At 37.8% G+C, this 12,412-nt stretch overlaps 1 protein-coding gene across 4 annotated transcripts in view; it reads left to right on the forward strand.

Annotated features, from left to right (window-relative positions):
• Nucleotides 1-12,412, forward strand: part of LOC133542921 (kinesin-like protein KIF23) — a 32,500-nt gene that overhangs the window by 1,552 nt on the left and 18,536 nt on the right. For all 4 annotated transcript variants that reach the window (XM_061887189.1, XM_061887190.1, XM_061887191.1 and 1 more), the window contains exons 2-8: nucleotides 6,803-6,869; nucleotides 9,437-9,565; nucleotides 9,892-9,997; nucleotides 10,081-10,217; nucleotides 10,428-10,540; nucleotides 10,659-10,829; nucleotides 12,051-12,163. In XM_061887189.1, the coding sequence (XP_061743173.1) occupies nucleotides 6,803-6,869; nucleotides 9,437-9,565; nucleotides 9,892-9,997; nucleotides 10,081-10,217; nucleotides 10,428-10,540; nucleotides 10,659-10,829; nucleotides 12,051-12,163 (836 nt within the window). The remainder of the gene's footprint in view (nucleotides 1-6,802; nucleotides 6,870-9,436; nucleotides 9,566-9,891; nucleotides 9,998-10,080; nucleotides 10,218-10,427; nucleotides 10,541-10,658; nucleotides 10,830-12,050; nucleotides 12,164-12,412) is intronic.

Genomic DNA, 12,412 nt, shown 5'->3' on the forward strand with positions numbered 1-12,412 from the left:
GTCAATTTCATGATTACGTTTTTTTTTTTTTTTTTTTTTTTTTAAACCATCCACCCATTTTCTGCCGCTTGTCCATTTTGGGGGTTGTGGTGGGTGCTGGAGCCTATCTCAGCTGCATTCAGGTGGAAGGCGGAGTACACCCTGGACAAGCTGCCACCTCATCACAAGGCCAACACAGATAGACAGACAACATTCACACTCACATTCACACACTATGGACAATTTAATGTACAATCAATCAATCAATGTTTATTTATCCATCCATCCATCCATCATCTTCCGCTTATCCGAGGTCGGGTCGCGGGGGCAACAGCCTAAGCAGGGAAACCCAGACTTCCCTCTCCCCAGCCACTTCGTCTAGCTCTTCCCGGGGGATCCCGAGGCGTTCCCAGGCCAGCCGGGAGACATAGTCTTCCCAACGTGTCCTGGGTCTTCCCCGTGGCCTCCTACCGGTTGGACGTGTTTATTTATATAGCCGTAAATCACAAATGTCTCAAAGGACTGTACAAACCACTACGACTACGACATCCTCGGAAGAACCCACATAAGGGCAAGGAAAACTCACACCCAGTGGGACGCCAGTGACAATGATGACTATGAGAGACCTTGGAGAGGACCTCAAATGTGGGCAGCCGCATTTTGTACCAACTGTAATCGTTTAATGCTAGACAGGGGGAGACTTGAAAATAATACGTTAAAGTAATCGAGACGAGACGTAACAAAGGAGAGAGTTGGGTCGAAGATAATACCCAGATTTTTTACCGAGTCACCTTATTTAATTATTTGGTTGCCAAATGTTACAGTTGTATTATTAAATAGAGGTCGGTGTCTATCAGGACCGATAATCAGCATTTCTGTTTTTTTGGCGTTAAGTTGCAAAAAATTAGCGGACATCTATTGTTTAATTTCATTAAGACACGCCTCCAGCTGACTACAGTCCGGCGTGTTGGTCAGCTTTGTTGCCAATCAACCTATCCCCAGGTGCATGTTTCTGGTTATGCAAGCTACAAGTACCATCATCGAACTTTTGGACTCATTAAATAGTGGTGTAACAGTACACAAAAATGTTGGTTCGGTACGGTAACTCGGTTTAGAGGTCACAGTTCGGTTAATTTTCGGTTCAGTAAGAAAACAACAAAATATAAAGGTTTTGGTTATTTATTGACCAAATTTGTAAACATTGGCTAAATCCTTTTAACATTAGGAACACTAATAATTCTGCCCACGTTAATCATCATTTAACTGCATCAAGTTGTTGCTCAGATTAAATAAAATGACAAAACTTTTCCTTCTTCTACATATAAAAAGTGCAACATTAAACAGTTTCAAGTCAACTCATGCTTAATTTATTACAGCATTTGGGAAGCCTGTAGTTTATTTGTATCATGTAAATCAATCAATCAATGTTTATTTATATAGCCGTAAATCACAAGTGTCTCAAAGGGCTGCACAAACCACAACGACATCCTCGGTAGAGCCCACACAAGGGCAAGGAAAAACTCACCCCAGTGGGACATAGATAGGTAGATAGATAGATAGTACGTTATTGATTCCTTCAGGAGAGTTCCTTCAGGAAAATTAAAATTCCAGCAGCAGTGTACAGAGTTGAGATCAATTTAAAAAAAAAAAAAAAAAAAGTAAATAATGGGGGTTTAAAAGGAAACAAAATAGAGAAATATTACAAAAAGAATAAAAACAATGGGAATAACAATATAACAGTAAAATAAGAATATAACAAGACAAAGGTGGCACGTCAGCAATGATGACTATGAGACACCTTGGAGAGGACCGCATATGTGGGCAACCCCCCACCCACCCAGGGGACCGAAAGCAATGGATGTCAAGTGGCTCTAACATGATATTGTGAAAGTCCAATCCATAGTGGATCTAACACACTGGTTCTTAAACTTGTTGGAGGCACCGAACCCCACCAGTTTCATATGCGCATTCACCAAAACCTTCTATAGTAAAAAATAAAATGTTTTTTTTTTTTTCAAATTCAAGAAAAACGTATGTTTTTTTTATTGGTGCACAAAATCAACCGTGCATGAACATCACCTTGTTCACAGAACAAAACCAACACAGTGCATGATTTCACAACAAATTACACACCTTACACACATGACCATGAATTGATTAACGTGGACCCCAACTTAAACAAGTTGAAAAACTTTTTCGGGTGTTACCATTTAGTGGTCAATTGTACAGAATATGTACTGTACTGTGTAAATCGTACTGTTTCATATAATGTATTCCCTTCCTTTGCAATCTGCTAGCAAAAGTTCCAATCAATCAAAAGACCTGCAAATCAGATGGAAAATTAGAGGGAACATTGTTTGGGGGTATCCATAATACGCAGACAGGGAGAAGTTTTTATTTACACAATAATTCGGATGTGTCTATACTTCCGTGGCGGAGGCTCCGCCAAACCCCTGAGGCCCACTCACCGAACCCCTAGGGTTCGATCGAACCCAGGTTAAGAAACACTGATCCAACATAACCGTGAGAATCCAGTCCAAAGTGGATCCAATATAGTAGCGAGAGTCCCGTCCAAAGTGGAGCCAGCAGGAAAGCATCCCAAGCGGAGGCGGATCAGCAGCGCAGAGATGTCCCCAACCAATACACAGGCGAGCGGTCCATCCTGGGTCCCGACTCTGGACGAGCGGTCCATCCTGGGTCCCAACTCTGGACAGCCAGTACTTCATCAATGGCCACCGGACCGGACCCCCTCCACAAGGGAGGGGGGGACATAGGAGAAAAAGAAAAGAAACGGCAGATCAACTGGTTTAAAAAGGGGGTCTATTTAAAGGCTAGAGTATACAAATGAGTTTTAAGATGTACACTATAGTCGTTCAACATGTCCGAAAGGGAGTTGAAAGAAGCAGAGTTTGACTTTTTCTAATATAATGTCTGTACCGCAGTGTTTACTATGTCAATTTCATGATTACGTTTTTTTTTTTTTTTAAATCCATCCATCCATTTACCCATTTACTACCGCTGGTCCCTTTTGGGGTCGTGGTGGGTGCTGGAGCCTATCTCAGCTGCATTCGGTCTCAAGGGTAGGTACTAGGGCTGCGAATCTTTGGGTGTCCCACGATTCGATTCAATATCGATTTTTCGGGTCGCAATTCGATTATAAATCGATTTTTTTTTTTCAATTCAATGCGATTCTCGATTAAAAAACGATATTTTTCCGATTCAAAACAATTCCGTATTCATTCAATACATAGGATTTCAGCAGGATCTACCCCAGCCTGCTGACATGCAAGCAAAGTAGTAGATTTAAAAAAAAAAAAAAAAGCTTTTATAATTTTAAAGGACAATGTTTTATCAATTGATTGTTGATAATATTCATTTTTGTTTCACTACTTTTGGTTTGTTCTGTGTCGTGTTTGTGTCTCCTCTCAATTGCTCTGTTTATTGCAGTTCTGAGTGTTGCTGGGTCAGGTTTGGTTTTGGAATTGGATTGCATTGTTGTGGTATTGCTGTGTATTGTTTTGTTGGATTGCTAAAAAAAATCAACCTATCCCCGGATGCATGATTTTGGTTACCATGATTGAACTTTTGGACTCATTATATTAAGCCAGTGTTTTTCAACTTTTTCTGAGCCAAGGCACATTTTTTTCATGGGAAAATAAATCCAGAGGCACACCACCAGCAGAAATCATTGAGAAATGAAACTCCGCAGCCGATGTTGACAATTTAAAAGTCGTTCTCGCAATTGTTGGATATGAATTCAAACCATAACCAAGCATGCATCAATATAGCTCTTGTCTCAAAGTAGGTGTACTGTCACAACCTGTCACATCATGCCCTGACTTATTTTGAGTTTTTTGCTGTTTTTCTGTGTGTAGTGTTTTATTTCTTGTCTTGCACTACTACTTTGGTGGCTTTTTGTCTTTTGTTGGTATTTTCCTGTTGCAGTTTCATGTCTTCCTTGAACGCTATTCCCTGCACCTGCTTTGTTTTCGCAATCAAGACTATTTAAGTTGTGCGGACGCTATCCTTCTTTGTCGGAACATTTGTGATTGTCTTGTCATGTATGGATGTACTTTGTGGACGCTGTCTGCTCTACATGCTGTAAGACTTTGCTGTCATCCAGCATTCTGTGTTTGTTTAATTTTCAACCAGTTCAGTTTTAGTTCCGTTTTGCATATCCTTCCCTAAGCTTCAATGCCTGTTCTTAGCAGCACTCTCCTTTTATTTATTTTTTGTTTAAGTGTTAGATACCTTTTTCGCCTACAGTACACGCTGCCTTCCGCATATTGTGATTTCAACAAACCATGTTCCCGACATCTACAAAGCAATTAGCTACCTGCTACCACCTATTGATATGGAATGTTATTTGATGGTTACTCTGCAGAGCTCAAGACAGCACCGACACTCAACAACGACACATTTACGGATTATAATTACTGGTTTGCAGAAAATATTTTTAACCCAATCAGGTGAAATTACAGAATCTCCCACGGCACAACAGACTGTATCTCATAACACAGTGGTTGAAAAACACTGTATTAAGCGCTGTATTTTACAGAAAAGAGCAATTTGTATTATTTTTAAAGTAGGATAAAGAGACCACACAAACCCATCACTCTTCATTAGGTCAGGATTATTAAAACTTAAAGACATTGTAGAATTGCATACTCTATTAGTGATTTTTAAAGCCAGAAATAAAGGTCTTCCAAAGAACTTACAAAAGTTGTTCGTGTTCACATCTGAAGATGAGAATCACAGAAGGCCGTATAAATTTAAACATCAAAGAGCGCGAAGAAATTTGAAACATGTGCTTTGTCTGTGACTGGTGTGAAAGCATGGAATTCTCTAAAGAAAGACTTAAAAGGTTCCATACATTTTTTTTTATTTAAAAAGAGTTAAAAAAAAAAGAAGCGACAACTGGCATTATATCAAACTGATTTTTGATTGGACGTGTCGTGAAAATGGTTAATGAAAATTAAAAAGTATGTTGGAGATCGGGTGTTGGTGGAGGGAACAGTGATAAAGTCATCTAAAATAATTTGTGTTTAAAAAAGGTGGTAGATGAATATAAGAATATTATTCTTGCATCTGCTCTTTTCTGATCATGGAAATGTATCAGAAACAAAAAAACAATGAAAGTGTGAACTGCACGTGGCTTGTATACTGCATTTTCATGAAAGGAATAAAAATAATTGATGATAGCTCATTATTTGATACACATAAAGCTCTTTTTACCAACAGTTTAAAGTGTAATTAAGTACATTTGAAGCTGAATTATTTTCTCATCCAAGGCCCAGAAAAGCTGTGAATTATATTTTGTATCTCATGTTGACCAGTCAAACATGTAAATGGTATTTTAATGATCATACTGCAACATGAAATAGGTCATATTATGATTTTTGTTCTACAGTTCAAACACTTCATGGTGGTCTACATAACATGTAGTGGTGTTTCTTTGATCAAAATGTTGCATCGATTATGATTTAAAGTCCGTTTTCAAGCTTAATTTTGATTTACAGTAAAGGTCAAAAGTTTGGACACCTTCTTATTCAATGCTTTCTTTATTTTCATGACTATTTACCTTGTAGATTGTCACTGAAGGCATCACAACTATGAATGAACACGTGGAGTTATGTATTTAACAAAAAAAAAGAAAAATAACTGAAAACATGTTTTGTATTCTAGTTTCTTCAAAATAACCACCCTTTGCTCTGATTACTGCTTTGTACACTCTTGGCAATCTCTCGATGAACTTCACACCTGTGAAGTGAAAACGATTTTAAGGTGACAACTTCTTGAAGCTCAGAGAGAGAGAATGCCAATAGTGTGCAAAAGTAATCCAAGTAAAGTGTGGCTATTTTGAAGAAACTAGAATATAAAACATGTTTTCAGTTATTTCACCTTTTTTTTGTTGAGTACATAACTCCACATGTGTTCATTCATAGTTTTGATGCCTTCAGTGACAATCTACAATGTAAATAGTCATGAAAATAAAGAACACTCACTGAATGATGTGTGTCCAAACTTTTGGCCTGTACTGTATATTCAATAAAAATACTTGCCTGCAATGTTATTGTTTATTATGATTACATTACATTGTAAATAATTGTTTTCATCGGTTATTTATTCAGTTTAAAAACATGTAGACAAAAGCTCTGATTCAGTCTGCAAAAAGCCAAATATTATATTAAAGTAAATATTTGCGTATCGTTCCAATGCCTGGCACCTTGAGACAAGATTATGTTGATTGACAGTCTAAAAGTAAAATTTCTTCTTTCACTCGTTATTTTCTCATTTATATGCATTTAATATGTATCAAATATAAAAATCTTAGAAGACAAAACGCACTCAAAATATTGCAACCCTAGCGTTCACACTCTTCACTTTTTTTAGTCCAGTTAAAACCAAATCATGTCTGTTTGCTAAGAGTGAATGTATTCCAGGACCAGACTAAACATGAGGACCGAGGTCCCCTTAGAGAAGGGTCCCCAGTGGTTTTTAGTCCTGACTGAAGCAAGTGCAAACGCCGACCACACTGATGCAATCAAAACATTGTATAGGATGTCATCAAATGTGAGCGTAACCAGGCGATTCATAGCTGAGTGAAAATCATCAAAACACAACCTGTCTCAACAAAGGGGTTCTTGTGATTTTTTCATTTAGCTGACATCGTCTGAAATGCAGCAAATCTCCGTGAGCTTTTTCAACAATCTGCTATAGAAAGAAAAGTCCTATGAGTGTATTTGACCCGGAAGATGTAGTGTTGTTTTGGGTAAGGTTGTTGGACAATTATGTATCTCATTATTGTCATTGTTCCTTTTAGGAAGGGCAAGACGCCTCGCAGGCACGGGCTGAAAAAGACATCCCATGCAGACAAAGATCCTGTTGGCGTAAGTGAAGACCCCTCATTACTTCAGTTTTGCTCTAAAGTGCTTTTGCTTCATCTGATGTTCCTAATAGTCTAATATAATCCAGGCAGTAAATAATATTTGTTGTGCCACAGTCACTTTTGTAACCTATTTTGAGTATGTCTGCAAGATGGGCATTCCCAGAATGCAAATAAAACCATAGCTCATCCTCTCTAAAAGTATCATAATATATCTTTTGAAAATGTACACTGTTTAAATATGGATCTTGAAGTTGTCACTGCTATTTCTTTTCCAGACACAGTCAAAAATAAATGTAATAAACATATGGATTCACCCAGTCAGTGTTTGGTTCTCCTGCACCTACAGCAGCTTTTAGCAGAAATTATGTCACCGCATGATGCATTTCACTGTTATTATGCACATGCCCTGATTAGATGAATATAACACTTTATCTTACCTTGTTTTGTGTTTCCTAAAAGCTTGAAACAAAGGGGGTGGAGGTTCCCCTCTGGTTTATAGCGTGATTTAATGTCTAACAAAATATGAATATCTCTGACCTTACAATGAAGCCAGACTGTAAAACCCTGCGAACATAGGAAAAACTGCAAGCTCACGCGAAAATGCATGAACCTTATGAATTCACGCTTTGCCATTGTTTAACATGAGTATCCAACACTGCAACAACATTTAGAAGTCAATTTATCACAAGGCCCTTTTAAAGATGTTAATGTCTCTTGTATTCATGTTAACATTTAAGCAAACTAGTGCTAGCTAGTCCATGGATAACTAAATCACCATAGGGAGTTTATTATTAATAATGTTTATCGTAACATTCCTAATTACCATTTTGATAAAAATGTGTCGTCATGGGCGACCAGATCAGATGCGGTTGAGGTGTGTTAAGAAGCAGAGTTACGATGCCCTCTATTCTATGGACTTGGAACAACAAGCTAAAATAAAGTTAAACGAAGGCCAAACCTTTTCTGTGTCAGTCCAAATTTTGTTGTTGCTGCCAGAACTAAATGAATGCAGTGTTTTCTCTACTGTAACTGAATGTGGCGCAATGCCACATGAAAATCATGGCCTCCACACTTAAAAAAATATATGAATACACATTAAAGTAATGTAATGTATTCTAGCCTCCAGAAGAAGTCATGTCAGTTTGTTTTATTTTTAAATTTTATTGCCAATCCTATGCTAAAAACCGGGCCAATTCCAATAGGTTTTGCCTGCTGTACACACACTTCCTCACTCTTCGCTAATCCACTTTCAAGCACAGACGGTGTGTTTGCTATCATGGGAAAATTACAACATCAAATCAAAACCATTAAACATTATCACCAATAGGTTATTACAATATTAATGGATACATAACCTGTTATTTGCGAACTATTGACTCGAGATGCAATGGAAATTTGGCCACCAAAAAAAGACTTGGAGTAACGAAAACCGCGTTGCCAAAACACGAGGTTGTAAAGTAAACGAGACTCATGTGATTGTCTCCAGCGTAGTCATCATGTCATATCTTTAATACATGCCAAATGCAGAACACAAATCTTCAAAATGTGCAAATATTAAAAGGACAGTGGCTTTAAAGGGGAACTGCACTTTTCGGGGGAATTTTGCTTATCGATTTTGCCCATCGTTCACAATCATGCGTCCATGACGACAGATGGATTTTTTTAATGCATTCTAAATACTAAATAAATGAATTAAAATAAAAACTAAAGTAAATAAAAGTCCGCTTACAGCAGAGCCAATAGGAGGTCCTCTATTTTGCCCATTAAGTAAAAAAAATAATCATTGAAAAACCACCAACAATACTCCATTTTGTGACTTAAATATTAACCAAGTTTTAATTTTGTTATAACTAACGCAGACAAATTATTTATAGCGGCGCCATGATCCCTATACCGTGTGTCCCTGTGTTTACATTGTCAAGTGGTCTGCTGCTTTCTTGCTCCTTGGAAGTTCATTGTAGATCAAGAATCATGCATCTCACCTGGACAGAAGAAGTCTGAGAAAGTAATCCGACAAGTTGGTACACTGTGACAGCCATTTAGGGCCTGAAAATGGCGAGAAAAACTCAGACGTAAGCCATGATGATCAGAAATATAACAAATACAGGCTTGCATGTAATAAGTTAATACCACAGATTAGTTTCACATTTGAAGGTAATTGCTGACATGAATGAACTTGTACACATATTCTAATTTCAGGAGTTTCACCTGTATAATATGATGACTAAAAGAAAATCTGCTTGCAAGAAAACAGGCAACTTTTCCCTGACTATAATTGAATTTAATCGTAATTAAATTGTGAGGTGCCCAAAGATTCTCACCTCTGGTTTCTAGGCACTTGAACAATTCTCAACAAAACACTTAGTACAATAACCAGCAACAATTTAAAATATAGCGATATAAGGATATTATGTTAATAGTCATTAATAACATATTTGTTTTAACTGTATGTATTGTATACATTTTTGAGACTTTTTAAAGACAATCATATATATATATATATATATATATATATATATATATATATATATATATATATAATTTGCAATATTATTGTTTTTTTTTTAGGTATACTGCCGTATACGCCCACTTGGAGGAGAGAATGAGGAATGTTGTATTGAAATGATCAGCAACACTACTATTCAGTTGCATGCTCCTGATGGTCTTAAAGCCAACCGCAATGGAGAATATAAAGAGGTAAGTGTGAAAGATGCATGTAAATTACTACACAACCAAGGCACCGATGTCCAAACATAAGTCAAACTCTGCTCACACTACAATTAATGTGTGTATTACCTAAGGCAGGATTATGGCAAGCACTTCATGATCCCATACGTATTACAATACTTGAGTCACTATATGATACCGTATTGCAGTATACTACATAATTCAAAGATACATTTAAATTGCATCTTAAAATACAATTTGTCTGTATGTACATTAGATGACAATGATTCATTGGACAAACTGAACCAAAAAAAAAAGTAATTTTAAATTATGCTTTTGATGATTTTTTTATTTAGACGCAGTACTCCTTTAAAAAAGTGTTTGGTATTAATACTACTCAAAGGGAGCTGTTTGAGGATGTCGCCAAGCCGTTAGTAGAGGACCTCATTCAATGTAAAAATGGTAGGAACTTTTAAACTTCTTCACTTGTTAAACTACTCTATGACTATGTTCCTGTCTTATGAACGAAATGTGATTTCTTATAGGTTTGCTGTTTACATACGGTGTAACAGGAAGTGGCAAGACCTTCACCATGACTGGCTCACCTGGAGAAGGTGGACTCCTCCCACGTTCCCTCGACATACTCTTCAACAGTATCGGCCCCTTTCAGGCTAAAAGATTTGTAAGACCTACATTAAAAAAAAAAAATCAAAAGATACCTGCATATCCTTGTTATATTTTCAGGACATTTTCAGTTACAGAAAATGTGAAGACACATGCTTTGCATTTAAATTTTTATGTAGTATTCTGAGAAACGTGTGCTTCGTTTGGGATGTTTTATGTCAAATTATGTAAATAGGTCTTCAATTCAAATGTTCAACATTTTGCATAGGTTTTCAAGCCAGATGAAAAAAATGGAATAGACATCCAGAATGATGTGGATGCTCTTCTGGAAAGACAGAAGCGAGATTCTCAACCCTATGTGCCAAAAACGCCTTCTTCTAGGTATTATCTACCGTTTGCTTTGCTTTTTTTGGTTGTCCGCAATTCATGCTGCCAACTATTTACTGAACCGATCATTAGGAATGTTTTAATTGTGTTTCCTTTGCTGTTTTTTTTTTAGACAGAAAGCTGACCCAGAATTTGCTGACATGATCAGTCCAGAAGAGGCTTGCAAAGCTGACAATGTGGATGACGACTGCTGTTACAGCATCTTTGTGTCTTACATTGAGATCTATAATAACTACATCTATGATCTTCTCGAAGATATCCCATTTGACCCAATAAGGCCAAAGTAAGAGATATGTTTTCGCAGTTAGAAAATTATTTCACAATGAAATCCCACATTGTCACTTGTGATAAATAATTGTGTCTTTTGTTAGGTGGCTTGGTATAGGCACGCCTGTAAAGAACACAGATTTTGTGTACGTGGTCCTTTAAAGGTTTTCATTTGTAGCCTTAGCTTGACTGTAGCAATCAACAATGTCATATCTGGGTCCTCATTTATAAAACGGCATGAAGCACATATTCAACCTCAGAATGTACATGCGCAAAAAAAAAAATATTTCCAAATCCATGCTACGCGCACTTGTACGCAGTCTCATTATAGGGCTTGAAAGTGTGACTTGGACACGCATTGCATTCTGGGTCTTTCTGAACTCTGAGTCTCCTATTTACATGACCGAATGCAAGACGGTTTCTGTATGCAAGACTTGTTTTTTATTTAACAAGTTCAAAACACGGGCTTCACGGTGGCAGAGGGGTTAGTGCGTCTGCCTCACAATACGAAGGTTCTGCAGTCCTGGGTTCAAATCCAGGCTCGGGATCTTTCTGTGTGGAGTTTGCATGTTCTCCCTGTGAATGCGTGGATTCCCTCCGGGTACTCCGGCTTCCTCCCACTTCCAAAGACATGCACCTGGGGATAGGTTGATTGGCAACACTAAATTGGCCCTAGTGTGTGAATGTGAGTGTGAATGTTGTCTATCTGTGTTGGCCCTGTGATGAGGTCGCGACTTGTCCAGGGTGTACACCGCCTTCCGCCCGATTGTAGCTGAGATATGCGCCAGCACCCCCCGCGACCCCGAAAGGGAATAAGCGGTAGAAAATGGATGGATGGATGGAAGTTCAAAACATGGCGCGAATGAGCAACCTTCAATAAATAAGGCCCCAGTTCTTTCATGTCGTTTACAAACCCTATTTTCTCCTTCCTAGGGAGGCGTATCAAAAAGTAGTTGAGGAGCGCTGAGTTATTCCCACGTAACATAGTTTACTAGAATTAATAGCTGTGTCATTCTGCTTTACTAGCTATGCTTTGAGCTGGTGCTGTGCTTGTGGCAAAACTCCTGGAATGACTTGAGTTTGTATGTAACTATGCTTCGGCAATGAGGCTGAAATCGGAATGTTTGTAACAATGGCACGATTGAGCCAATTAATGCATTTAGTTGTAGCCTCCTTTTGCCGTCTGTACCATTGCTGATTTGTGACTAACGTTTTGTAAACCTTTCCATCTTTTAAGAACACCTCAATCCAAGATACTGCGTGAAGATCAGAATCATAACATGTACATAGCTGGCTGCACAGAAGTGGAAGTCAAGTCTACAGAGGAGGCATTTGAAGTATTTTGGAGGGGTGAGTAGGAATTGGTTTGATTCCTTCTCGGGAAACAATTTCAATGCTTAAAGGTGCCATATGTAATAATTTTCATGTCAAGTCATCATTAAATGGCCCTGATAAGTCAACAAGCATTAACACATTATGTTCTTCACAAATACCTTTACAACTGATAACAGTAGCTCAGCCCGGATATGCTCATTTCAAAATTAGATTTACAGCCACGAAATATTATTGTTTTAATTTCGATGGCCCTCCCTCCACTGT

This window comes from Nerophis ophidion, linkage group LG25, assembly GCF_033978795.1.
Source record: "Nerophis ophidion isolate RoL-2023_Sa linkage group LG25, RoL_Noph_v1.0, whole genome shotgun sequence".
Classification (NCBI taxonomy): Eukaryota; Metazoa; Chordata; class Actinopteri; order Syngnathiformes; family Syngnathidae; genus Nerophis; species Nerophis ophidion.